The sequence below is a fragment of the Notamacropus eugenii genome, chromosome X (assembly GCF_028372415.1).
Source record: "Notamacropus eugenii isolate mMacEug1 chromosome X, mMacEug1.pri_v2, whole genome shotgun sequence".
Taxonomy (NCBI): domain Eukaryota; kingdom Metazoa; phylum Chordata; class Mammalia; order Diprotodontia; family Macropodidae; genus Notamacropus; species Notamacropus eugenii.
The window spans coordinates 30,452,391-30,477,657 of NC_092879.1; the positions used below are offsets into that span (position 1 = coordinate 30,452,391).

At 45.0% G+C, this 25,267-nt stretch overlaps 1 protein-coding gene across 1 annotated transcript in view; it reads right to left on the minus strand.

The window, feature by feature from the left end:
* The window catches only part of TMEM164 (transmembrane protein 164), a 120,462-nt gene extending 97,298 nt beyond the window's left edge, over positions 1-23,164 (minus strand). The window contains 2 exon segments of the mRNA XM_072626926.1: positions 22,105-22,407; positions 22,409-23,164. Coding sequence (XP_072483027.1) covers positions 22,105-22,407; positions 22,409-22,486 — 381 coding nt within the window. The 5' untranslated portion in view covers positions 22,487-23,164.
* Positions 23,165-25,267: the final 2,103 nt, after the last annotated feature.

Below are 25,267 nucleotides of genomic sequence, written 5' to 3' on the forward strand. Positions count from 1 at the left end.
GGGAAGGCGAGGCAGTCTGGGTTACTTGCCCAAGATCACACAGCTAGTGTCTGAGGTCGGATTTGAACTCAGGTCCTCCTGACTCCAGGGCTGGTGCTCTATTCACTGCACCACCTAGCTGCCCCATCTCTGATTCTTTAGGAACCGTTCTGACAACATCGCTTTGGGAACCTTACAGTGCGATTGAAATGGGAATTGTTCTTAATAAACATCAGAGAGAATGCCTTCTCATGACAATATCTGTGTTGCCTTCTTATTAAAATGGAGACTAGCCCATATCTCTGACCTCGCATTTGGCTTTTAGGGTTGTATGAATAATGAAACGAGTCGATGAGAAGCTAACTGCTTCTCAGATCTCACAGCTACATTTACCTTAAAAGCCACAACTGATGTTTTATATGGAGCTTTGCTCTATGTATCAAGCACTTATACAGGACCAAGAGCTTTATACACATATACTGCCTTATTGGAATCATACAAAGCTAGAAAAGTGTCATTGTATATCTCACGGTAAAGGCAGCTGAAGGAATGGAATGACATTTGTCAAGCACAAGGCACAGTGCTAAGCAGGGAGGGTACAAAAACAAAAGCATATACTCTCTCTGCCCTCAAGATTCTTATGTTCTAATAGAGGGAGACACCATGGGGGAGTAGGAGTCAAGGAGGGGTTACCATGGTCTACCAGTTATGGAAGTAGTAAATGGAGTCATAGAGAGTAGACTGACCTTTTCCAGGAGCAATGGTGGATTGGATTGGATTAAAATGCCAAAAATAAAAGAAGGGGAAGGATAAACACACAGGTCCTGGTGGTTGGACATAGCGTAAATCATGGCTGAGTGGGGCCTATTTGAAATAGTGGGAAAAAGGAGGGGTTCACAGGGCACCTAAGTGGTAACAGTGGATAGAGTGCTGGGTCTGGAGTCAAGAAGACCTGGATTCAAATATGGCCTCAGATACTGCATCACCCTGGCCAAGTCACTTCACCCTGTTTGCCTCAGTTTCCTCATCTGTCAAATGAGCTGCAGAAGGAAATGGAAAACCACTCCACTATCTGTGCCAGAAAATCCCAAAAGGGGGCCGTGAAGAGTAGGACATGACTGAACAACAACTCTAATCAGAACACTGGGGCCCCAGGGCTAGAGAAGTAAATGACTGATTTATGATCACAAACACTTTCTGGCAGTGTGAATGTAGAAAGGCAGTGTAGCCTGATACATAGAGAACTAGCCTCAGAGCTTGGCAGACCTGAGTTCATGCCTCACCTCTGACACATATCCATAGGATAACACAAGAAATTCACCTTGTATGCAACCTAACATCAGTTCATGGAGCATCTCATTGTGCTCCACCTGTGACATTGCCAACATTGCTAATATGCTGAAAAGTAGCCAGAAGATGGACAACGGGCCTCAAGAGGAGACTGACAGGTATAAGAAGCCAGAGCAGAATATGAATAACTGGCAATTAATAACTTTGTGCCTTGGGTAAATCATTTCCCCTTCCTGAGCCTCAGTTTCCTTTTCTGTAAAAGGAAGGGATTAAACTAGATGACCTCTGAGGCCCCATAAAGCTCTAGCTCAAGGATCCTATGTGTGACCTTAAGCTAGTCACTTCCCCTCCCTGAGCCTCAGTTTTCCCTTCTGTAAATGGAGGAGACAGAACTAGATGACCTCTAAGATTCCTTCAGTGCTACAATCTTTGGTTGTATGACCCCATAAAGGGCCAGTTCACCCTATTACCCAGCCAAGGAAGATCAAGAAGACTTTTCTTGGTCATGTTTCAAACCAAGCTGGCTCACCATAAAATCAAGCAATGGGAGGAAAAGGGGGCAACATTTTTCTAGGACCTTGGTCAAGGTCCCCTCCCTTACTTACTCCTAGGCCCAAACCTGCTTACACAAGAGCCTTCCTGGCCACTTCACAGCTCTACTGTGCAGTAAGTTGCTATTATGATGCCACTGACTTTGAGCTGGAAGAGATGGTATAGGTCTTCTAGTTCAATCCCCTTATTCTGCAGAAAAGGAAACTAAGGCAAAGGGAAGTCAAGTAACTTGCCCATGATCATATATTAAAGATCTAGCATTGGAATGGACTTCAAAGGTCATCTTTTGTTTTGTAAATGAGGAAACTGAGGCCCAAGTAGAAATGACTTGCCCAAGGATGTACGTACCTAAGAACCAAGTTCTAGAAGTGGAAGGAACCTCCTCATTTACAGAAGAAGAAACTAAGGCTCAGGGAGGGAAAGTGATTTAGCCAAGTTGATTCAGGTTAATAAGTAGCAGAGACAGAATTTGAACCTCAGTCCTCTGACTCCAAAGCCAATGCCCTTCTTTCCAGGTACGACAGTGCCCAGAAAAAACAAAGGTCAGAAAGCTAAGACGTTTGTTCCCTTTCTCTCCTGGTCCCCATTGTGCCTGCCAGCTGATTTCTGAATAGGGCAAATCATCTTTAGGAATGTTCAGCATGTATCCTGTTCAAAACACCTACCCAGAATCCAGTGGTTTAATGAGCAGCCTGACTCTGTGTTTTCTTTAATGAGCACTGGAATAAAATGGCTCTTCAAGGGCCGCAAAAAGGGCAAGGTCTAGAGGAGAAACCATCTGCAAACACAATGACTAAAATTGACAATTTGTAATAGGGCAAAAGGTCAGTGATGATTCAGAGCCTGGGGTCTCACTGCTGGTCCTCTACAATCCTTCCACTTCCTGGTGCCCAATTAGCAGGACACAAGTACCTGAACTGATGAATTCTGTTCCCTTGCCAACAAACCACATGTGACTGAGTGTTTCCAGACACACTACTTTTCTTTTCTGTGAACCTTATGTGGCTTACCAAGAAGAAATCTGACACTAGCAATTATAAACTGGGGTTATTCACATACAAATGAGCTCTCTTCCTATAAGAGAAGAAGCAACATGTCATCCACGGGAGCATTTTAAGCAACAGTTAGTGAGGAAGGAACATGGGCTAGAGGACTCTGAGGTACCAGTTTCCCTTTTCTCGATCCCAGCAGATCTTAAAGACTGTCTGTAGAGAAATGTAGAGGAAGCATCTGTAAGGGGAGAGAAGCCTACATACCCAATTGGCATGGACCCAAGTTTTCTAATGCCGTCAAACAGCTATTTGGAGCTCCATGGCTCTAGTCTCAAAGGCTATCTTAAAATACTCGCACAATGCCTAGAAGTACAGAGCATTTGATCTTCCTAAGACTCTGGTTTATATAGTCATTAGACATGGCCCCTCATACTGGAAATTGGGAGGTCCAGGATGAGATTTTCCTCATGAAACCCAGCTCAACTTTATGTTATGATTCTAGCAAGATGAATAAAAAGAAAACTTCAATGAAATATAAGATCTGAAAAATTAGTCATCTGAAAAATGCAGGCAAGGAAAGGGAAATGCCATGAGTCTAAGAAACATTTTTCTCCTGTGCATTATATTTTAAATGAAAGAAAGCAAAAGTGCTGTCTTTAGATGTCCAAGGAGAAATTAAGACTAAGATATAGCAGCATCATTTTTGAATTGGGATGAAAGTGAACAGATACTTCAGAGAGATTGAGGCCAAGATGCAAATAAATATGTCCATGGGAAGAGAAGTCAAGAAAAAGGTATCTTGTAGTTATCGTGAGGAGTAGAGAGAAAAAATTCTCTAATGAGTAAAGGAGCTGTCAGAACAGTGCCTAAGAGACCTTGGGAGATGGAGAAATAGACAAAGAGGGGAGAAATGGAGAAAGAGGAGAAAAATGGACTCTGTCCATTAGTCAGGCTTCACTTTTCAGTCACAAATAGGACCATAGATTTAGAGATGGAAGGAGAGCAGCTTAGAGGTCATTGAATCTGATCCCCTCATTTTCCAGATGAAGAAATTGAGAAGTGATTTGCCTCTGGTCACACAGAGGATCAGAATTTAGCACTTAAAGGGACTTTCAAGAACATCAAGTCCAGTCCCTAATTTTATAGATGAGAAAGCTGAGGCTGAAAGGATTTAATCATTTGTCTAGGGCAGGCATGGGGAACCTGTGGCCTCAAGGCCACATGTGGCCCTTTAGATCCTCAAGGGCGGCCCTTTGCTTGAATCCAAATTTCACAGAACAAATCCTTTTATTAAGGGTATTTATTCTTTGAAGTTTGTATTCAGGCAAAGGGCTGCCCTTGAGGACCTAGAGGGCCACATGTGACGTTGAGGCTGCAGGCTCCCCACCCATGCCTAAGATCACACAGGTAGTAAGACACCTAGGCAAGATTTGAAATGAAAGTGTTTTGTGTACAAAAATAAGCCCTATGGTCTGAGGGAAAGCAAAAGAAGATAGTCCCTTTCTTTTCTCAAAGGATCTTCCATCTTTATCTCCAGTATTCAGGTGGTAAAGAACATAGAACAAGGAAGGGATTGGAGTTAGGTTAAGCTGGGCTAGAAAGGTCTTAGAGGAAGGTGAAGCAGTGTGGTACAATGGGTAGAGCACTGAACTTGGAAATGGGAAGATGTAGATAGGAATCCCACTTCAGACACTAGCTGTATGACCCTAGACAAGTCACTTGACCTCTTGGGCTTCAGTTTCTTCCTTGACAAAATGAGGAGGTAGCACTCAAAAACCTTAAAAGTCCCCTCCAGCTCCAAATCTATGATCCTTTGTGTGACCCTAGATAAGTCACTTCACTTCTGTGAGGCTCAGTTTCTTCATCCACAAAATGAAGGGCTCAGACCTTTACGGAACCCTCCAGCTCCAAATCTATGAACTTATGAAAAACATAACCAGCATAAGTAGTTACAGACCAAGAAGAGACTGTCATAACTACAGCAGAACAAATGACCAAAAAACCCAAAAACTCACCAAGGCTCTGGAGGGGATCAACAACGGGAAAAGAATGAAGACTAAAGTGATATTTTTTTAAAAGCAGACTTGATGTTGTGGCAGCATCCAGGGTCAAAAGGGTTCCAGAGAAAAGAAATAAAAGTGATTGGAAGGGAAGATGAGAGATGCTATGGGAGAGGGTTAAGAGGAGGTGACATGCATCAGTTTCCAAGCTTCAAAAACACCCCTTCTCTCCCAGCAGGCCTGCTCAGCCCAACTCCTCAGTTTGGACAGCTCCAATGCCCTTCAGCTGGACTCAAAGGCTGCCTCCCAAAACAATAGCAGGTCTTTGTCTTCTCAGGATTCTTGTTGGTTAACGGATGTCTCCAGCTACTTATATCGAATGGAAGCTCTTTGTAGGCAGGGATTGCTTCATTTTATCTGTCTGTCTCTAGTGCCTAGTACAGTGCCCGGATTTAACAAATGATTGTTGGTTAACGAATATCTCCACCCACTGAATGTAAGTTCCCTGAGAGCTGGGACTGTTTTTATTTATTGACTTTTGTATCCTCACTGCTTAGCACTTAATAGGCTCTTAATAACTGCTTTAATTAATTAGCTGTACGTTCACACAAGGCTGATAGCCCTGCAAACTGGAACAATCTTTCTAGAAAACAACTTAGCAAACATGTAACAAAGCTGATTTTGACCTATTATTATGCGGTTATAATAATAATAGAATAGTAATCTCTAAAGTTTACAAAGTACTTCTCCCTGCCCCTCAAGCCGCCCGTGAGGTAGGAAGTAAAATTATTATTGCTTCCATTTTACAGATGAGGAAACTGAAGCATGGAAGGCTAATTAACTTAGCCTTATTAAAAATAATTTAGAAATAATTTCATACAACTTGTAAGTGCTAGAGTTAAACCCACCTCTTCTGACTCATGCCAGTCTAGAGAACTACATGGAGTCTGAATTCCACTATTGGGAACAGAGCCCAAGGCAATCGTTTGAGAAAATAGAACAAGCCATAGTTATACAATAAGACTGAGAGTTGAGTTCTAGGGAAAGACCAAAGCCACCTAATGTCTAGTGGTAGAAGAATTAGCAGGCTGAATAGCAAAGTCATGTACAATGGAAACTGAAGAAAGGACCATGAAGAATGACCAATACAAAGACTGTACAAAAATATGGAAAAGTCTATGGGAAAAGATACATTTTGTATAAAGCAAAAGTAGGAGGTCCATATAATCACTTCTTGTTTGTTACTATGTAGTTCTTTTCCCTTGTATCCAACTCTTCATGACCCCATTTGAGTTTTCTTGGCTCTGGAGTGGTTTGCCATTTCCTTTTCCATTTTACAGATGAGGAAACTGAGGCAAACAGGGGTAAGTGACTTGCCCAGGGTCACACAGCTGGTAAATTTCTGAGGCCAGATTTGAACTCTGGAAGATGAGTCTTCCTGACTCCAGGACTAGCACTCTATCCTCCTGTGCCAGCCAGGTGCCCCTGGTACTAAATATAGCTAAGTAAAGAAATAGTCATATATTTCAACATACAGTCCTAAAGATCAGAAGAGACCATAGTGTTAGTTATTAACTTTTAACTGGCATGTGTATACAATTTGGTTTTTATTGTTGGCCCATTCTCCCTCTTCCTCTAATTTTAGTCTCTCCCTCTCTATGGATTCCTTCTGTATTGCCTTATAGACATGCCCAGACCTCTCTTACCCTTAAAAACCCTCATTAGAACCTACCACACCCTGTTCTGTATTTCGCCTCCTTTTTCACAGCCAAAGGGTACTGGTTGCCTCCACTTTCCTCCTTCATTCCTCACTGCTTTGCAATTTGGCTTCTGAGTTCATCACTCAACTGTTCTCTCTAGAGTTACCATTGATCTCTTAATGGTTGAACATGATGGTCTTTTTTCAGTCCTTCCTAATCCCCCTCGACCTCTCTACAGCATATTCACATTGTCAACCATCCTTCTCCTCATGGGCATCCTCTCCTCTCTGGATCTTCATTGAAACCACTCTCTCTGGGTTCTCCTCCCAGCTATCTGAGCATTCCCTAGTCTCCTTTGCTAGCTTGTTATCCATGTCATACTTCCTAACACTGAATGAACCCCACAGCTTGGTCCTGAGCTTTTCTTCTGTCATTATACTTTCTCTCCATGACATCATCGACTTCTGTTGCTTGGATCTTCCTCTCTGGACTTCCTTGCTCTGGAGGGCCAGCTCTCATCCATCTCCTGAGCTCCAGTCCCAAATCACTAAGTTTCTATTGGAAATGGTAAGTGGATGTCTCCTAGGCATCTCCAACTCACTAAGTCTCAAACAGAACTCATTATGTTCCTCTCTCTTTCCATTTCTGTTGAGAAATCTGCCATGCTTTCCATCACCCAAGTTACACGCTGTCCCTCAGGCACTCAGAGCCACCCCTGACTCTTCATTCTCCTTCACCTCTCATATCCAAGTCTTAGCAAGTCTACTTCCACGACATATTTCAGTTCAAGTTCCTTTTATCCATTCCCATGGCCACCAGAATGATTCAGGTCCTTATCACCTATCACCGGGATTATTGCAATAGCCTTTTCATTGGTCTCCCCACTTCCAAGCTCTCTCTTTTCCAATCTGCCCTCCACATACAGCTGCCAAATGTGATGTGAAAACACAGGAGTCACTATTCTATTCCCTGGCTCAAAAAGCTCTAGTGGCTCCCTATTACTTTTGAGATCAAATACAGATCTTCCCAACCTGACTCCAACCTACCTTTCCAGTGGAATTTGATAGCACTCCTCTGCATGCACAATATAGTCCAACCAAACTGGAATTTGTGCAGTGCCTCACACAAAACACAACAGAGCATCTCCCACCTCCACGTGTTTGGACAGGCTGTCAACTATGTCTGGAACGAACTCCTTCCTCACCTCCACCTCTGGAAAATTCCTGACTTCCTCTCAGAGCTCAATTCAAGTATGCCCTCCTATAGGAGGTCTTGCCTGAGAGCCCTGCAGCAACTAGCACCTCCTCTCCCAGTCCCAATCTACTTTCTACTTACTTTGTAAATTCTTACAGGTGAGTAAGTTGTCTTCCTTACTCCTCAAAAGCAGGAATTGTTTCATTTTTTTGTTCACCCTTAATCTAGCAATTGTGCCTAGCATAAAGTAAGTATCTAAACATATTTACTAATTGTTTGATTATATAATCTGACTCGATTTACCTGCATAGGTGATTTTCCTCTAGTAGGACAAAGTTCATGATGGCAAGGACTGTTTTGTGTTTGTCTGTACCCTCAATGCTTGGCATTCTTAAAATATATTGATTAAACAGAAACAGACAGGGTCATACATTATATGCTTGGTTCCACTTTAACCACTGAACATGGAAGACAAAGGTAGGAAAAGCTTAAATTGAGTGTTTAAGCTCATTTAGCAAGTTGCAGACAGGCTAAGGTCAAAAAGCTGTGTCCAGATGCTCAGAAATTATTTAGTCTGATGCCCCACACTATTTTGGTAGAGCCACCTAAAAACTATAACAACTACAAGACAGAAACATTCTCTGATTTCTTTCAAAATAATGGATGGCCAAGTATGAGAAAATATATGGAGAGCTTTCTAAAGCTTGAGCATTAGTTTTCACCAGAGCCATCTTGAATCAGGAATCAGTATCCTCTGTGCTCTAGAGGAAAGAAGAGAAATAAGGAACTGCCTGATTGAAATGGTGATGGCGACAGAAAATTGAGACAGAAATGATGGTTGAAATGGGAATAGGGACAGAAAATTGAGCACCTATGAATTCTCCCAGTCCATAAGATTCTTCTTAAAAAACAAATCATTATTACAGTGAGTCCCAATCCTTGCTTTAGAATATATTAGCATGTCACTTGTTGTCTCAAAGGATACAAAAAAATTCTCAGGCATTTCAATTTGTATTAATTTTATTTTTGTTTTTTTGGCAAGGAGGTTGGGGTTAAGTGACTTGTGCAGGGTCACACAACTAGTCATTCTTTTTTAAAACTAGGTAATTCAGAACTTTTTAAAAGGTGTCAGCTACAGCAGGACATTTTATAAAACAATTCTAGAAAAATTGGAGGCTGAGTGCTACTGACTTGAGTGATAGAACAGATAGCCATAGGCAGCTAGGCAGATAGAGTTGGGCCTGAAGTCAGTTAAGACCTCAGCTAAAATCTGGCCTCAGACACTTACTAGCTGTGTGACCGTGGTCAAGTCACTTAACCTCTGGTTGAGATCTTGCTTTAATCTTAATTGTATGAACTTGTTCAAGTCATCTAACCCTGGTAATTACAAAGATAAAATAGATAACTAAGTACCTAGAAAAGTTTTTTTTTTTGCATGAACAAAATCAATGCAACTAAGATTGTCAGCTACAGATTGAAAAGAAAAATCTTTATTTTTAATCTCTGATAGGAGCCTGACATCCAAGATGTTTAAGAACCTAACAGAAATATGTAAACCCAAAAGCCATTTCCTCAATGGATAATGTTCAAAGAATACAAACAGTTCTCCAAAGAAGGATTGCAAACTTTAAAGAATATGAAAGATTTCTTCAAATCACTAATAAAAGAAAAGAAAATCAAGTCACTCAATCCTTCAGAGCCTCAGTTTTTCTCCTTTGTAAAATGAGAACAATAATCAGTCTCTCCCTCACAGGGTTGTTATGAGGCAAGCTTTAATTGCTATAGAAACTTGACATGTTATCATCATAATTTTGCATTGGCTGAGATCCCATTGCATATGCAACAATGTATCAGGTGCATGGATACAGAAGCAACTTAAAAAGTATGTTCCCTGTCCCAAAGGGTTCAGGTCTAAGAGGGATATATTGACATGAATACACAAAGAACCATAGGGGATTTAATAACAAACAGACATCCAGAATAGGATCTTGTTAAACACTCAAGACTAAGGGACATATAACTGGGCCCCAGGGAGAACACATTAGATAGATCAAGTTAACACAGGCAGTCTTTACAAAAACACACAGTGAGATGATCTGAAATCACCTTCTTCAGCCTAGAAATACCAAACTTGAAGAAGAATATCTCAATCAAATAAGAACCTAAGCCTTACCACTTGTCCTGGAAGTACAAGCCTAGTGCTCAGGGGAACAGGGCTCTGTGTATACTAGAGATTCAAAATCAGTAAGTCACAAGGCACGCCATGCCACTCTAAGCCAAGTCCTCCCATCTGTTAAATCATACTTAACCATGATCAGTATGTTGGTAAATGTTTAACAACCAGCTCTCCAGAGGAAGAAAAATGTTTGTAGGGGACACTTTTAAGTTTAATCATTAATCATTTTAATCATTATTAACACTTTCTTAAGTCTAGACAATCAAAAAACAATAAATCAAGCCCTGGTTTAGATTTAGGAAGTACTAAAAATTTAACAATCAGCTCCCCAGCACATCCCTGTATAACCATGCCCTTTGTTCCTATAAGAAGAGTGGTTAAAATAAGCAAGATCTTAGATGTTTTACCAGGAGTTTGACAATGTGCTGGCACAGTATTTCCTGATCATGAACCCTCAAACATCACAGCCTGTATTTTGTACACAGCATTTCAGCAACTATTTGAATAAATTTTAATAGCATAGTTACAAATATCAATTAAGAAGACAAAATGGACCAGATTGTAGAATGTCACATAAATACTGCCAGACATGGCCTATAGGTTGACTGGTTTCACTATAGAATTTGTTTCTTTTTCTTTTTTAATCTTTGTCACAAGGGCAGCCTTACTGAGGGAAGGGGAGGTTTGGGAGGGCAAAATAGTTATAATCAGACATAAGAGTGATATAAAAACAAAGACATCAATAAAATAAAAAAGGACTTCTGGGTGGGCAGAAAAATGGGTTTATACCATATGCCATAAAAAGTTCCAAGTGGACCTAAATAGGAAAAGCCACATTTTAACAAATTGTTTTTAAAAATAGATGAGAATAGAAGATCTTTTCACATTTCATACTTTTTCATGACGATGGTTAGGAGAAGAAATCTCAATCAAACAAGGAATAAAGGAGCTTATAAAAGAGAACAAGGACAACTTCAAGTATATAAAAGTAAAAAACGACATGAAGAGATAAGGAAAACTAGTAGTTGGGGAAAAGAGCTTGATGAATAACCAAGATATATAGGGAACTAGCTCAAATATAGAAGACTAAGAGCCATTCTTCAACAGATAAGTACTGAAAAAATAGTTTTCTCAAGAAATAAAATCAAGCAATAATGATGTAGCAATAACAATCTAGAAATACTATCTAGTAATAACAATATGAAAAGATACTTCAAATCACTAATAAGAGAAATGGAAGTTAAACAACTCTGACATGTCACCTCATATTCATCAAATTAGCAAAAACAGTATGAGATGAAAACAGTCATTGTCGGAAGGGTTATGAAAAGTCAGGTACAACAATGCACTATTGATAGAGCTGAGAATTAATCCAACCATTCTCAAAATCAACTTGTAAATATGCCCCCCCAAAAGTTACTACTACTCTTTGACTCAATGAGCTCACTACTGGGCACATAACCCAAGGAGGTAGGTGTCAAAAAGATATGTAACCTAATAACTAGGATTCACAGCAGCACTTAGAATCATAGATGTAAAGCTGAAAGAGACCTAAAAGAACAGTTAGTCCAGTTCTCATTTTACAAAGGAGCTGGGGTCCAGAGAGGGGTTAAACAACTTTCCCAAAGTTAAATAGCAAAGTTGTTAAATAAACAGTTGCTACTGTTTGGAAGTAGCAAAAAGTGGAAACACAAGAGATACCTATTCATTAGGAAATGACCGAGCACATTGTAGTATAGGAATGTGATAGAATATTAATTATCATACCATAAGGAAGACTCATCTTCATGTGTTCAAATCTGGCTTCACACATTTACTAGCTATGTGACCCTAGGTAAGTCATTTAACCCTGTTTGCCTCAGTTTCATCTGTCAAATAAGCTGGAGAAGGAAATGGCAAACCACTCCAGTATCTCTGCCAAGAAAACTCCAAAGGGGGTCATGAAGAGTTGGACACAAATGAACAACAAAAAGAACACAAAAAATAACAAATGATAAAGAATTCCGGGAAACCTAGGAGGACGTGCATGAAATGATACAGAGCAGAACAATCTGTACACAATGAGTGAAACAATGTAACTGAAAAACAACCCTAAAGGACAACAAAAATCAGTTCAAACACAAGGATCATTGGGAGGTAATCAATCATAGGTCTGAATGCAATGGAATATTTTTGAAGTACCCTAAGAAATAAGGAATATAATGGATACAGAGAATCTTGAGGAGATTCCTATGAACTGATGCAGACTGAAATGTGCAGGACAAAAAGAAGCACTGACATAAGGACCATAATAATGTAAAGGGAAATAACTAGAGACCACAGAACACTTGATCAATGCAGTGACCAATTATGACTGGAAAGGACAATGAAAAAACCTTGCTTCTCTCCTCTTGGAAAGAGGCGATGGTCTAGAGGTATGGAATGAGACTTATGTTTTCAAGCAAGGCCAATGTTTTGAGTTTATTTTGCTTGACTATATTTGTTACCAGGGAAGGTTTCCAATAGAAGTGGGAAGGGGGGAAGGTCAACAACAACAAAAAAATTTAACTATAAAGAACATCAAACATTAGAAAATACATAGATAACAAAAAAGATCAGAAAGGAATACAAATGGCAATATTATTACTTTCGTGTTAAATTTAATATCCATCCTTTTTTTCAAAACAAAGTATATGTAAAATATTTACAGTTTTATAAACAATCCTCTTCTGTTCTTTGTATATTGAAATGTTAGTAGATATTTAAGTTCACAAGAAAAGTAGAAAATTTTAAAAAGTTAAAAAATAATAAAATGAGGGGAGTGGATTTCTACAATTGCTTCCAGTTCCAACTATATGGTGTGTGTGGGTGGGGAGTGGGGAATCATATATCATAAGTTAGTCAATTTAAAAGGAACCTCAGAGATCATGTAGCCCAAACACCCCCCCCACCATTTGACAGATGGTCCTGGGAGAATGTACTAAGGCACACAAATACTAAGCATCAGCATCAGGATTTGAATCCAGGTTCTCCCACTTCAGAGCTAGTGCTCTTTCTGCTGGACCACACCGTTCTAGAACATGATTCTTTCCTCTAGGCAGAAAGGTAGTAGATTATAGGAGTGAAATGCTGCCTACTCTATGGAAAAGTTTTGCTTAACAGTTGGGTGTTTTGTGGGGGGTTTTTGTTGTTTTTGTTCAAGGTGAGGCTACCTTGGGGAGGGAAACCATGGGCAAATGATTATAGAATAAAAAACATCAATAAAACTTTTTTTAATTTTTAAGTCATGACTACCCCCATGTCTGAAAACAATTTTTAAAATGTTGTTCTTAACGTTACTTATCTTTTTAGAGATCTATATCTTTAAATCACACACACACACACACACACACACACACATACCACAACACACACACAGGCACACATATTTCTGCCTCCTCCTCCTTCTAGGCAGAGGATATAGAAAGTGTGAACTTATTAGAGGCTAGCCTGTGAGAGCTGGTGGATCAAGTGACCTAAAGGCAACCCCTCCCCCTACAGCCCCTACCCTCTCCAAAGGACTCCAGGCTCAGGAACTGCTAGGTGTGGTCCTACCCTTCTGTTTCCCCTAGGCCCCCAACATCCAGCTTCAATTTCAGCTGCTGCCAAAATAATCACAAGACACTAAGTGGAGAGAGGGGGAGATGGCCAGCCAGCGTCCAGATCACACGAGTCGAGCCTCTGGGGCAAACAGCTCTATTTCTATCCTGTGCCTGGCAGGGACACATCTCAGAGGCCCCTGGAGCCTGCATCTGTTCTCAGTGGTAGGAAAGGGCTCCAACAGGGAGACACGGTGGGGGTTGGGAGTGAAGGGGTAGGAGGGACAGTCAGGGAGCAGGGGGACAAACTGGGCCTTAAAGGGGTTGTCTGCCTGGCCTATCTGAAGGAGAAACTGGCTGACAAAGGCACTTCCCACTGGTCTGTGCCCCTTCCACTTCCTCTGGCGTTATTCACAAAGGAAAGGTTACAGGGCTGGGAGAGAATATCTGGTCCAACCCCCTCATTGTCCAGATGAGGAAACTGAGGCCCCAAGAGGAAAAGGTTCTTGCCTAGTGGATCAGTTATCAGAGTCAGAGCTCCTAACTCCCAGTGCCCCACAGCCATCGAGGGATGCTGCCAGCTGAAGCCAGTCTCCTGGCTGACCTTCCTGGACATGCTCACTTGCCAGGGGCCCCTATCCAGATAGGATGCCCTCTGATCCTTGCCATCTGCTCTCTGAAATAACACTCCTGCCTAGAGAGTCTGAGTCTCGCAGCAGCTCATAGGGGTTGTTTCTTTTCATGAATGACTTTTTTGTTAATGAGAGGAAAGGGGAGAAAAAGAGGGTTGGAGGAAAATGACCCTGGAGAGCCCCATGTTTCCTGTGGATGACCTCACTTCCCAAGAAGTCCTCACTAAAAATGGGCAGCCTCACCCATCTACACTTGATACACCACCTGTCACACCGACAGCCATTTGGGGGGTGGGGGAGGAGCAGGGTCTAGAGCCATGAGTTTATCCATGGGGGCATATTACTTCCAGCAGGCGGGTCTGGGATTCATTTTCAACTTCTGAGTATTTGCAAGTTGCCTGGGGCACTAAAAGGTTAAATGACTGGCCCCTGATTACATAGACGGGACTTAAGCCCAGGCCATTGGGCTTCCAAGGCCCACTCCCCATGATCTCTATGGCCGACATTTTCACTATTCTGTTTTGTTTCTCAATTGTTTCTCTCCCTTGATGTATCATCCAGTGAGGGATTTTCTCATAAGGCGCTACTTTTAAAGTCTACTTTGTAGATATTTTGTATTTCATCCCCCGTGTATGTGTCATTTTTCACCAATACAACGAAGGCAGGCACTGTATCTTTTTTTTTAATCTTTCTACAAATTTCTCCAATAAGGTTTGAGTATCCAAGGTACATAAACAATTAACAAATATGTATGTATGTATATGTACATAAATATATACGTATCTATTGTTGCTGCTTTGTTGTTGAGTCATTTCGACTCTTCATGATCCCATTTGGGGTTTTCTTGGGAAAGTTACTGGAGTGCTTTGCCATTTCCTCCTCCAGCTCATTTGACAAATGAGGAAACTGAGGCAAGCAGGGTCAAGTGACTTACCCAGAGTCACACAGCTAATAAGTGTCTGAGGCCACATTTGTACTCAGGAATATGTCTTCCTCACTCCAGGCCCGGTGCTCTATCCACTGTGCCACTTAGCTGCCTTTTGTGTCTGAACGTATGTATACATGTATATGCGCATCTGCACATATCTATATGTGTACATGTGTGTACACACACATAGCTACATACATATATGTGTGTATATATGTATGTATGTGCATGTATATATAACCAAAAGCCATTCCCCGAAAGATAAGTGGTCAAAACATATGAACAGTTCTCAAAAGAAACAGAAACTATTCACAAGCACATGAAAGAATCCTCCAGATCACTAATTATAAGAGAAATGCACATTGAAAAAAACCTTGAGGTTTCATCTCACACCCTGGAAATTGGTAAAGATGACAAAAGACTGCAATAGCCAATAGTGGACAGGCTGTGGACAGATAGGCACGTTAGTGCATTGTTGGTGGAGTTGTGAATCAATACAACCATTTAGGAAAGCAATTAGGACTTATGCAAATAAAGTGACTAATATATTCATACTCTTTGACCAAGAGATTCCACTGCTATGCATATACTCCAAGAAAGGCACTGATAAGAAAAATTCCACCAAAATATTTATAGCAGCACTTTTTGTGATAGTAAAAACCTGGAAACAAAGTAGCTGCTCATGGATTGGGGAATGGCTATAGAAATTATGGCATATGAATGGAATGGAATATTCCTGTGCTGAAAGAAATTATGAAATTTGAGGAATAGAGAGGAGCCTGGGAAGATCTACACAAACTGATGCAGAATGAAGTAAGTAGAAATGAGAAAGCAAAATGCACATTGTCTCTGACACTATAAATGGAAGAACCACAAGAAAACTCAAAAATAAATGTTGCAAAATTCTAAAGAACAAACATGGCTAGAAAGAAAAGATGTGAAAAGATACCTATTTGCAGAGGTGGGGGGTTCAGAATGTCACACATATTTTCAGACTTTAATCATTTTTAATCATTTTTTACTCTTTTTTTGTCTTTCAAAAATACTATTTATTATCTGGAATGGCTCTCTGACAGGGGGAGAAGATGGGCTACTTGGAAGAACTATAAGTAAAAAACCAAAGATACCAATAAAAACTTATTTTGAAAAAAAATCTTTGCATCCACGGAGCCTTTGTGCCATTTTTTACTCACTCTCACCTGGACTCCACCTCTCAACTCCTCCTCACCATTTGCATGACCACCCTAGAGTCACTTTCATCCCAAGGTCCCTTCCAAGGACCACCATTTTAGGAAGGATTACAGCTGTGCTTTGTCTTATTCGAACCTGGCCTTTATTCAGACTCTTCCCCCCCTTTCTCAGCACTGCCCACCCTTTTCCTGCTCCCCTATATGTGTTGTCTTCTCCTATTAGAATGTAAGTTTCTTGAGGTCAGGGACTATGACATTTGCTTTTATTTCTGTCTCCAAAGCTTGGCAGAGTGCCTGGCATATAGTAAGCTCTTAATAAATGCTTTTTGATCAACTGATGTTTTCCCTCAAAAGAACATAAGCTACATGAGGATGGCAGCTGTTTCATATTTGTCTCTGTATCTCTGGCATGATGCCTGACACAGAGAGAGCACTTCATCAATGTGTGCTGAACCAATGAATGGGAAAGGCCAGGGACTACTCACCTCATTTTACTCTTAGGGAAACTGAGGCAAAAGAAACGTAAGGAAAGTACTAGTAAGGACACAAAGCCCCCACACAGCAATCTTGCTTTCCTCTTTGATTACTGCATCACTGTTAAGACATCAGGTAACTGGTCTTCGCTGTCTTTTTCCCCTCTGCCCCACACAGGGTGGCTACAACTCCAGGAACATTCAAGTCGTATAGTTATCCTTTCCCCATCGTGGTTTCAATATATCTCAGATCGGCATAAGAAATTAAATGTGAATTTGGATGGAGTTTTGCAGAAGCTGCAGATGACATGTGAAGGCCAGCAAATAACACAGAAAAAGATTAGAAATTCAGAAATGCAGAAAATATATGTACAGTATTGTATAATATCAACATGTTTTATCTTTTAATAGTATAAAAATTCAGACTTCCTCTATGGTACAAAAGGAGGGTCAAAACATTTTATGCAGATTTTTCAGATCACAGGGGTACCAGGTCCCTAACCCCCACAATGTGGAAGGGATAACTGTATGTATGTATGTGTATATGTATGTATGTATTATGTGTGCATGTACACATATATAAATACACACATGCATACATATATATATCTCATTTGATCCTCACAACTCTGGGAGGAAAGAGCTATTATTATCCCTATTTTACAGACGACAAAACTGAGGTAGACAGAGATTAGATGACTTACCCAGGCTCACAAAGCTAGTAAGTGTCTGAGGCTGGATTTGAACTCAGAACTCAACTATAAAAAACAATGTAGCACAGTGCATGAGAGTTCAGCCTGAGTCAGAAAGGTCTGGGTTCAACTTCATGGCTCACACATCCTAGCTGTGTGACCCTTGAAGACTTCGAAGTTGCAGAAGGCTAATAGCACAGATGACGAGTAGCCTATCCAAATGGGTGGGAGGAGGAGGTCAGGACACCAACAGAGTCCAATTCCTTTATTTTACAGATGGAAAACTGAGAACCAAGGAGGTTAAGTGGAGTTAGATTACTTAATTAGTTAGATTAATTAATTAATTAATTAGTTAATCTGGAGTTAGAAATGACTTCAGAGGCCAGATAGTCTCACCCTGGTTTTTTTTTCTCCCAAGCCCCGCCTTTTACAGAAGAGAAAATGAAACCTAGAACATTCAAGAGACTTGTCCAAAGGCCTACATAGATCCCAGATCTAGAGTCTGCAGAGGCCAGTTAATCCAACTCTATCATTTTACAGGGGAAGAAACTGAGGCTCAGAGAGGAGGGAGGTAACTCTCAGAGGTAACACAGGTAGTCAGAGGCAAGATTTGAATCCAGGACTTTTGCCTCCTGCATCAATGTGCTATCTACTGTCCTACCGTACTACTTTCCTAGCCTGAAATAAAGACGGCTTTCTTCCCTTCCTGCCTTCAAATTTTATAACTTCAGAACATTTGTTTCCCTACACAGGCTGAGTACTGGAGCTGTCTTCCCCTGAATCTTTAACCAGAATATTTTTGTATGGAGTTGGTGGCTTTCCTCCCCCCCCCCCCGCACCCCCCCCATATCCACTTACTTCCTGAACCATGCTAATAGGTAGGATTTGGGAGAGTCAAAGAAAGCAGCTCTGTATGACTCCATGTGTCCCATATGCAAGGAACAGTGAGTACCCTACCCTGTCCCATATTGGCTCATTGCCCTCCCGCTCCAAAAAAACCTCATCACCAGCCCCTACTTCATGAGTCAGGTCTGGGACCATATCATACAACAGCTTCCTAGCTGTTGGAAACTGACATGCAGTCAAGGATGCCCAAGAACAAGAAACATGGAGAGGACCCTCAGAAATGGAGAGGTCAACCTCAACCATTACTGGGCAGCCTACTAGGTAACTGATGCCCCAAATACAAACGTATGTGTACACACACATAGGGAGGGGGACACTGAGAGAGGCACATACAAAGACAGAGAGAGACAGGGAGACCCGGGGACAGGAGGAGAGAAGAGGAGAGGAGAGGAGAGGAGAGGAGAGGAGAGGAGAGGAGAGGAGAGGAGAGGAGAGGAGAGGAGAGGAGAGGAGAGGGGAGGGGAGGGGAGGGGAGGAAGGGAGATAAGAGGGAAGAGGGGAGGGGGGAAAGAAGAGGAGAGGAAAAGGAGGGGAGGGGAAAGAAGGGTGGAGAGAAAGGAGAGGGGAGGGAGGAAAAAAAGAGAAGAGGAAAATAGAGAGGAAAAGAGAGGGGATGGAGGAATGGGAAGGGAGAAAGAGGAGGGAGAGAAGGGGAAAGGAGGGACAGGAGAAGGGAGAGAGACTTGAGAAAGACAAAGATGCAGAGACAGAAACATGCCCAGAGACACACACACACACACACACACACACACACACACACACAGAGGTATAGATAGAGAGCAAGCCTGTGAGTCAGAAAAGCCTGGATTCCAATCCTGCCTCTGCCCCATGCTGGCCGTGTGACCGGAAGATGCAGAAGAGCAGGTATTGAGCTATACTGTTCGGGGCGCCTCTGGAGCGGGGGTGCATGCAAGATGACAGACAGAAGAAGGGAGACAGATGTTATCGATTAAAGGCAACTCCGAGAAGAAGAAAGACCCCTCCACCATAGCAGATGGACCCTGAGGTACAGTTGCCTGGAGGCAGTCAGAGGTTAAGTGACTACCCTAGGGTCACACAACCAGGAAAAGTCTTCCTGGCTCTGAGGCCTAGGCACTCTGGCCTAAATCTGTCCTTTGAGTTTTAACCTCATTTCTCCAAACTGCCAGCTGGACATCCCACCTAAAATTCAGCTGTTTGCAAAAGTGGCCTGGCCCTCAAGCCTGCCCTGTCCTCCCAGAGCCATCGGCCTCCCAGTCCCTCCCAGCTCCTCCCAGAGCCAATCAGGGCTGAGGAGGGGGTGGTTTCTGTCTCCCCAACATCTCCCAGGAAGCCCAGTCCCTTTGGGAAGGTCTCCTAACTGGTCTCCTTGCTTTTCCCCTCTTGTCTCTGATCCACGGACAAGATCAGGGACTCTGATCCTCAAGCAAACATCCAACCTGCTCAGTGCCTCCTCGAAAAGGCTCACCCTTAAGGTTTTCTGCCACCCAGCTCCAGCCTTTGAGGGTGGAGCTGCTAGACTACAGGAGCCCATGCAAATCCTGCCCTTGCCACTTCAATTCTCTGGGCCTCAGTTTCCTCATCTGTAAAATGATCTCTTGGTTCCCTTTCAGGCTAAGATCAATGAGCTTCCCTTTGGGAGGGGGGGCTTATTCATCACTCCCCCCTCACATATGTTCTGGAGAGAATGTGAGCGTTCTGAGAGCAAGGGCTGTTTCACATGGGTGTCCCCCGAGGGCCTAACACATCCACAGCACTTGGAAAGCAGAATTTAATAAAGGCCCTACTTACTAACTGATTCCAGCCAAACTGGGCTGCAGGGCCATTCCCGAGATCTTCACACAAGCTTCCCTCCTCCCCCATTCATTAATCAACAAGTATTCATTAAGCACCCTAGCCTGGACTGGGCTCTACCCTCCTCCTGGCCTCTCCCAGACTCCTCCTGGTCTCTCCCGGACTCCTAAATGTCTTCAAAGCTAAGGTTGGCTGCCACCTCCCTGAAGAAGCCCAGTGTTCCTCTTTGCTCCTGCTTTGTGCACCCACTTGTCAGATTCCCAGATCCTTTCCAGTTTCTACTCAAATGTCTCTGAGGGCAGAACTGTCATTTTTCATCATCAGTTCAGAAAGAGCCAGGGCTCTCTACCCAGGATCACTGTTTTCAAGCTGGAAGGGGCCTGGCAGCTTCATTTTACAGAGAAAGAAATTGAGGCCCAAAGGTGGACACATGTAACAAGTGGCAGGTCTGGGATTGGAACTCCAGCCCTCTGCCTCCAAATCCAACTCTGCCCATTAAACCACCTCCCTAGTAGGCACTCACTAAATCAATCTTTGTTGGTTGGTCCTCAGAATCCAAATTCGGTAAGTGTTACCTCACTCCAATTAACTGAAAGTAAGTGAAACCCACACAGGCAACCGTTGAAGGAAGACAAGAAACCGTGTGCTACCTCCTCCTCCAAGAGCAGCGTGAACACACACATACATACATGTACACACATGTACACATACAGGCATATACATGCACATACATACACACATGTGCACACACTCCAGTGCAGGTAATCAGTGTCCTTTTGGAATCAGAATCATTAGTAACCAGGGCACTCTATGATGTGCCTGGAAATCCTCAGAAACAGCCCATAGTTGAGGAAATGTCTCTCTCTTCCCTCCTCACAAGTCCTCCAAGACAGTAAAAAATATGACGACCTTCTGGGGAAAGGAGAGAGGGCTTATCCCCAACCTGGATACTATTAAAAGCATGGGGTGGGGGAGGGGGAAGAGAAGAGGGCAGGGCAAAAACCCTGATTTCATTGGCATAGGGTACTCCCAGGTGAGGAAATTCCCTCCACCAATGCAAGTGGGCACCTTCTCTGCAGTCATCAGTTTTAGTCTAGAACACTGAGATTAAGTGACTTGCTTGGGGACACACAACCAGGATGTGCCAGGGATGGGACTTGAACACAGGGCTTCCTAGCTCTGGGGCTGACTGTTGCCTCTGGGACAAGTAATGTTGTGGCTGAAAGCTCCGAAGAGTAAACCAAATGATGAGAGTCATTTACAATTTGGACCCAAAGGATTAATCTGCTTTTACACTTACCAAAAAATATTCTCCCCCAAGGTGCTGCCTTCAAGCCTTTGCCTGGATGATGCCATCCTACACACACATATATATACACACATACACACACTCATACACACATACACACACACTCGTACACACATACAGACACACAAACACACATCTATACACACCCGTACTCATATACACACATACACAAACATACATATACACATACCCGTACACATACACAAATATATACACGCATAAACACTCACACACACATACACACATACATACACACACACCTGTCTAATTCCTACCCTTCAAGAGCCTCTGCCAGTCCTCAACCCAAAGTGATCTCTCCCTCCCCCCCACCCCGAGTTGGCCCGGTCACTTGCACTCCTTGCGGGACTCCCCCCCACCCCCCCCAGCTCCAAGGGCTCTGATCCTCGGAGTTCCCAGAGTGCTTTCTTTGCGTTTCTCTCCCTGCACATCTCCACTAGCATCTGCTCTTACAGTGAGTCTAGTAAGGCAGAGGATTTCAAGGCGCCAAATCTCCTATTCCCGGCCCTCCAGGAAACTGCCTCAGGCCCTCCCCCCCAGCTCCGGGCTCCCCGGGGTGGTTGAGAACGAAGGCCACACTCGCTTGAAGTGCTCCCCTGAATAGATGACAAAGGGCCCGGCCGGGAGAGTGGCCCGGGGGCCCTTCCAAGGCTAGTGGAAGCAGCTTCGGCTTCTCTGGGGAGTGGTGAGTGGGAGTCCTGCCTGAGTGCCCCAGCTGCCCGGGAGCAAGCCAGCCAACTCACGTGCATCATGGTGACCAGGTGGCAGGGGTTGAGCAGGTAGATGACGGTCTTGGTGGCGAATTTGAAGCCCACCTCCACGCCGAAGGTCAGGCACAGGGCCACGAGGAGCAGGTTCTTGAAGAGGCTCTCGGTGGCGGGTGGAGGCGGCGGGAGGCGGGGGCAGGCCCTCCGACCTCTCCGGTCTTCCTTAGGCTTCCACAGGAGATGCCATAGGGCCACTAGGATCTCCAGCACTGCCAGAGCCAGGAAGGCCCCGCTCTCCAGCAGCCGCTGATTCCACGAGAGAAACGCGGCACAGTCGGGGGCCCCCATTGCCTTCAAAGCTGGGGTCCACGCCCCCGTAGAGCCAGTCCAGGAGGCTCTGGTGGCTGTACCTGGCCATGATCTTTTTCTGGGTCACTTCTGCTTGACCACCCAGGAACGAACAGGAATGGGCTGGCACGGAGAAGCTCAGCAGCCTGCTGGACGTCACACAGAAAGACGGCGACCCTTCCCCTCGAGTCACTGGGACACCCGAGCCAGGGGGCACGCGGGACGCTTCAGGCCACGGGTCCGGGGGCTTCTGGCTGTTCCAGAGCCCCCCGAAGTCTCCGGCTCCGGGTCCCAGCCGGGGGAGCAAGAGGCGCTGCCGATCCCCGAGTGATCTGAAAGGAGAGGACAAAAAGCCAATGTGTTCGAGTCCCGGGAAAGGAGGCAACTGCACTTGGAGGGAAAGCTGCAAGCAGGCAGACTGGGAGAGAGGGAGGGGCTGGGGAGCCCCGGAGGAGGGAAGGAGGACCAGAGAGGGGGCGGGGGCAGAGAAGTAGGCAGAGAGGGAGCTAGGGGGAGGGAGGGAGGGAGGAGGGCCCACCCGGGGAAACCGAGGGAGGAGAGAGCTGGGGCGGGGCGGGGCGGGGCACGCAAGAGACTGGGAAGGTGACACCAGGAAGGTAGCAGCGCGGAGGTCGGTCAGGAGGGAGGGCTCCCCTGCCCTCCCAGCCCCGTGGTGACTGCCAACTTCCCCGGAACTGCCCTCTCCGGGCAACCGGCAGAGGGCCCCCGTCCTCCCGCTGCCCCGACCCAGGTAGAGCCTCGGAGGAGCCCTCGGCTCCTCCCCCCTGGGACGGCCGCCCTCCCCGGGGGCAGCAAGCTCGGCCCCGCCCGTCAGGACCGCCCCCCTCCCCTCCTCTCCGGGCCCACGGGGGGCGGGGCGGAGCCTCAGGGGCGGGACTAACTGCGGGCGCGCCCCCTCCCCTGCGCCCTCCCCCAGCCCTGGCGCCGCATCCCCTCCGCAAGCCGGCTGCTGTCCACTCCCCCGGACCGGGGAGGCTGGAGCGGCCTTCCGCCACGGGCGCCCCCGCTCCGGCTCTCCTCTAGGGCGCACCCCAACCTAGCGCCATGGAGTCCCGCTCACCACCCGCTCAGATCCGGCTGCCGGGTTCCTTTCCCGCTCCACTCCTCCAACCGACCGTGGCCCCGGCTCTCGGCTCCTCCTCCTCCTCCTCCCCTTCCCCCTCCCTCCTCCTCCTTCTTCCCCCCTTCCCTCTCCTTCCTCCTCCTCCTCCTCGTTCTCCCCCTCCCCCTCTTTCTTCTTCTTCCTCCTCCTCCTCCCCCTCCTCCTCCTCCTCCTCCCCCTTACTCCTCCTCCTCCTCGTTCTCCTCGTTCTCCTCCTCCTCCTCCTCCTCTCCTTCCTCCCTCTGCTCACAATCTCACTCGCTTCCTCCTTTCTTCCCCTCCCTTTCTCCCCACCCCTCCTCCACCCCCACCCCCCTTATTCCTCTCTGCTCAGTCTTCCATCTTTCCCTTCCTTTTTCTTCCCCTCCAGCACCCACCCGTGGTCCCTGGCCCCTTACCCCTCCCTCCCTCGCCTCTTCACTTCGCCTACACCCCAGCCACCCTCCCTCCCGAAAAATCGTCCTCCATTCCTCCAGATCCTCTCTCTCGGGTTCTCAGACCCCTTGCTCAACCTCTTCTCCCTCCGTCCCCCTTTGCTCCTTTCTCCCTCCCTAGCACCTCTCCCCCTCTAACTAGGACTCCACGTGTGCGGGGCTCCCCTCCTGCAAAAAAACCATGCTCCACATTTTACCTCCTCCACAGCGTGGTATGGTGGACTGAGCCCTAGCTCAGGGCAGAGGGCCGGGTTCAAATCCCACCTCTCTGTTTAGTACCTGTGTAACTCAAGACACGACACTTCGCCCCCAGGGCCTCAGTTTTCTCGGTAAATATAAGGTGGGGGACAAGGGAGGCTTCCGAGGGCCCCCGCAGCTCGGAATCCACGATCTTGTGATTTGGCACTAAGTGGCCCAAAGCAATCGGTCCATTGCAATTAGAAAATAGTTGGTGTCTGTGCATGTGTAGTCCTGTGCAGCGGTGACAAAAGTCAGAACTGGAAGAGACCTCTGAGGCCCATGGGTACGACGATCCCTAAAGAAGAACCCCCCTCCCCCCTTCAAGGCACCAACTGATTTCATCCGGTTTTGCTTAGGGACCATGTAATGAGGAACACCTACCCTTCACCTCCTGTGGAGATTTTGGGGGTTTTGTTTTTGCTTGTTTGTGGTTATTCCCCGCCCCCCTCCACATCATGGCTAAACTGGCCCTCTTTGCCTCTGATTCTGTCCTCATGGGCCAAGGCTAACAAGTTGTATCGGTGGGGTACAGAACTGTCTGTCACCTAGGAGAAGCTAGCTCTCAAATCTTCTCTAACTCTGTGCTTCAGACTAAACATTACCTGTTCTGTCGACTGTCCCTCCCAAGAGAGCTTAGCATACTGGAAAGAAAGCTGGTTCGAAGTCAGAGGATCTGTCAGGCAATAAGCATTTAGAAAATGCCTACTGTGTACCAGGCACTGCGCTAAAGAGAAAAGAGTCCTTGACCTCCTGGAGCTCCCAGTCTAATAGAAGAGACAACAAACAGATATGTAAAGAATATATAGAGGATAAATAAAACATAATTATCAGAGGGAAGGCACTAGAATGAAGGGGGATGCATGGGGGGGAGGGGGTGTTTCCTGAGGATTTGGAGAAAGCCAGGAGGCAGAGATGAGGAGGGAGAACATTCCAAGCATGGAGGGGGAGGGGGGGGGTCAGGAAAAGTGACTGAGCCAGGAGATAGAAGGTCTTGTTCCTGGAACAGTCAAATGGCTAGTGACACTGGGTCCAAGAGTACATGGAGGGGGAAGGG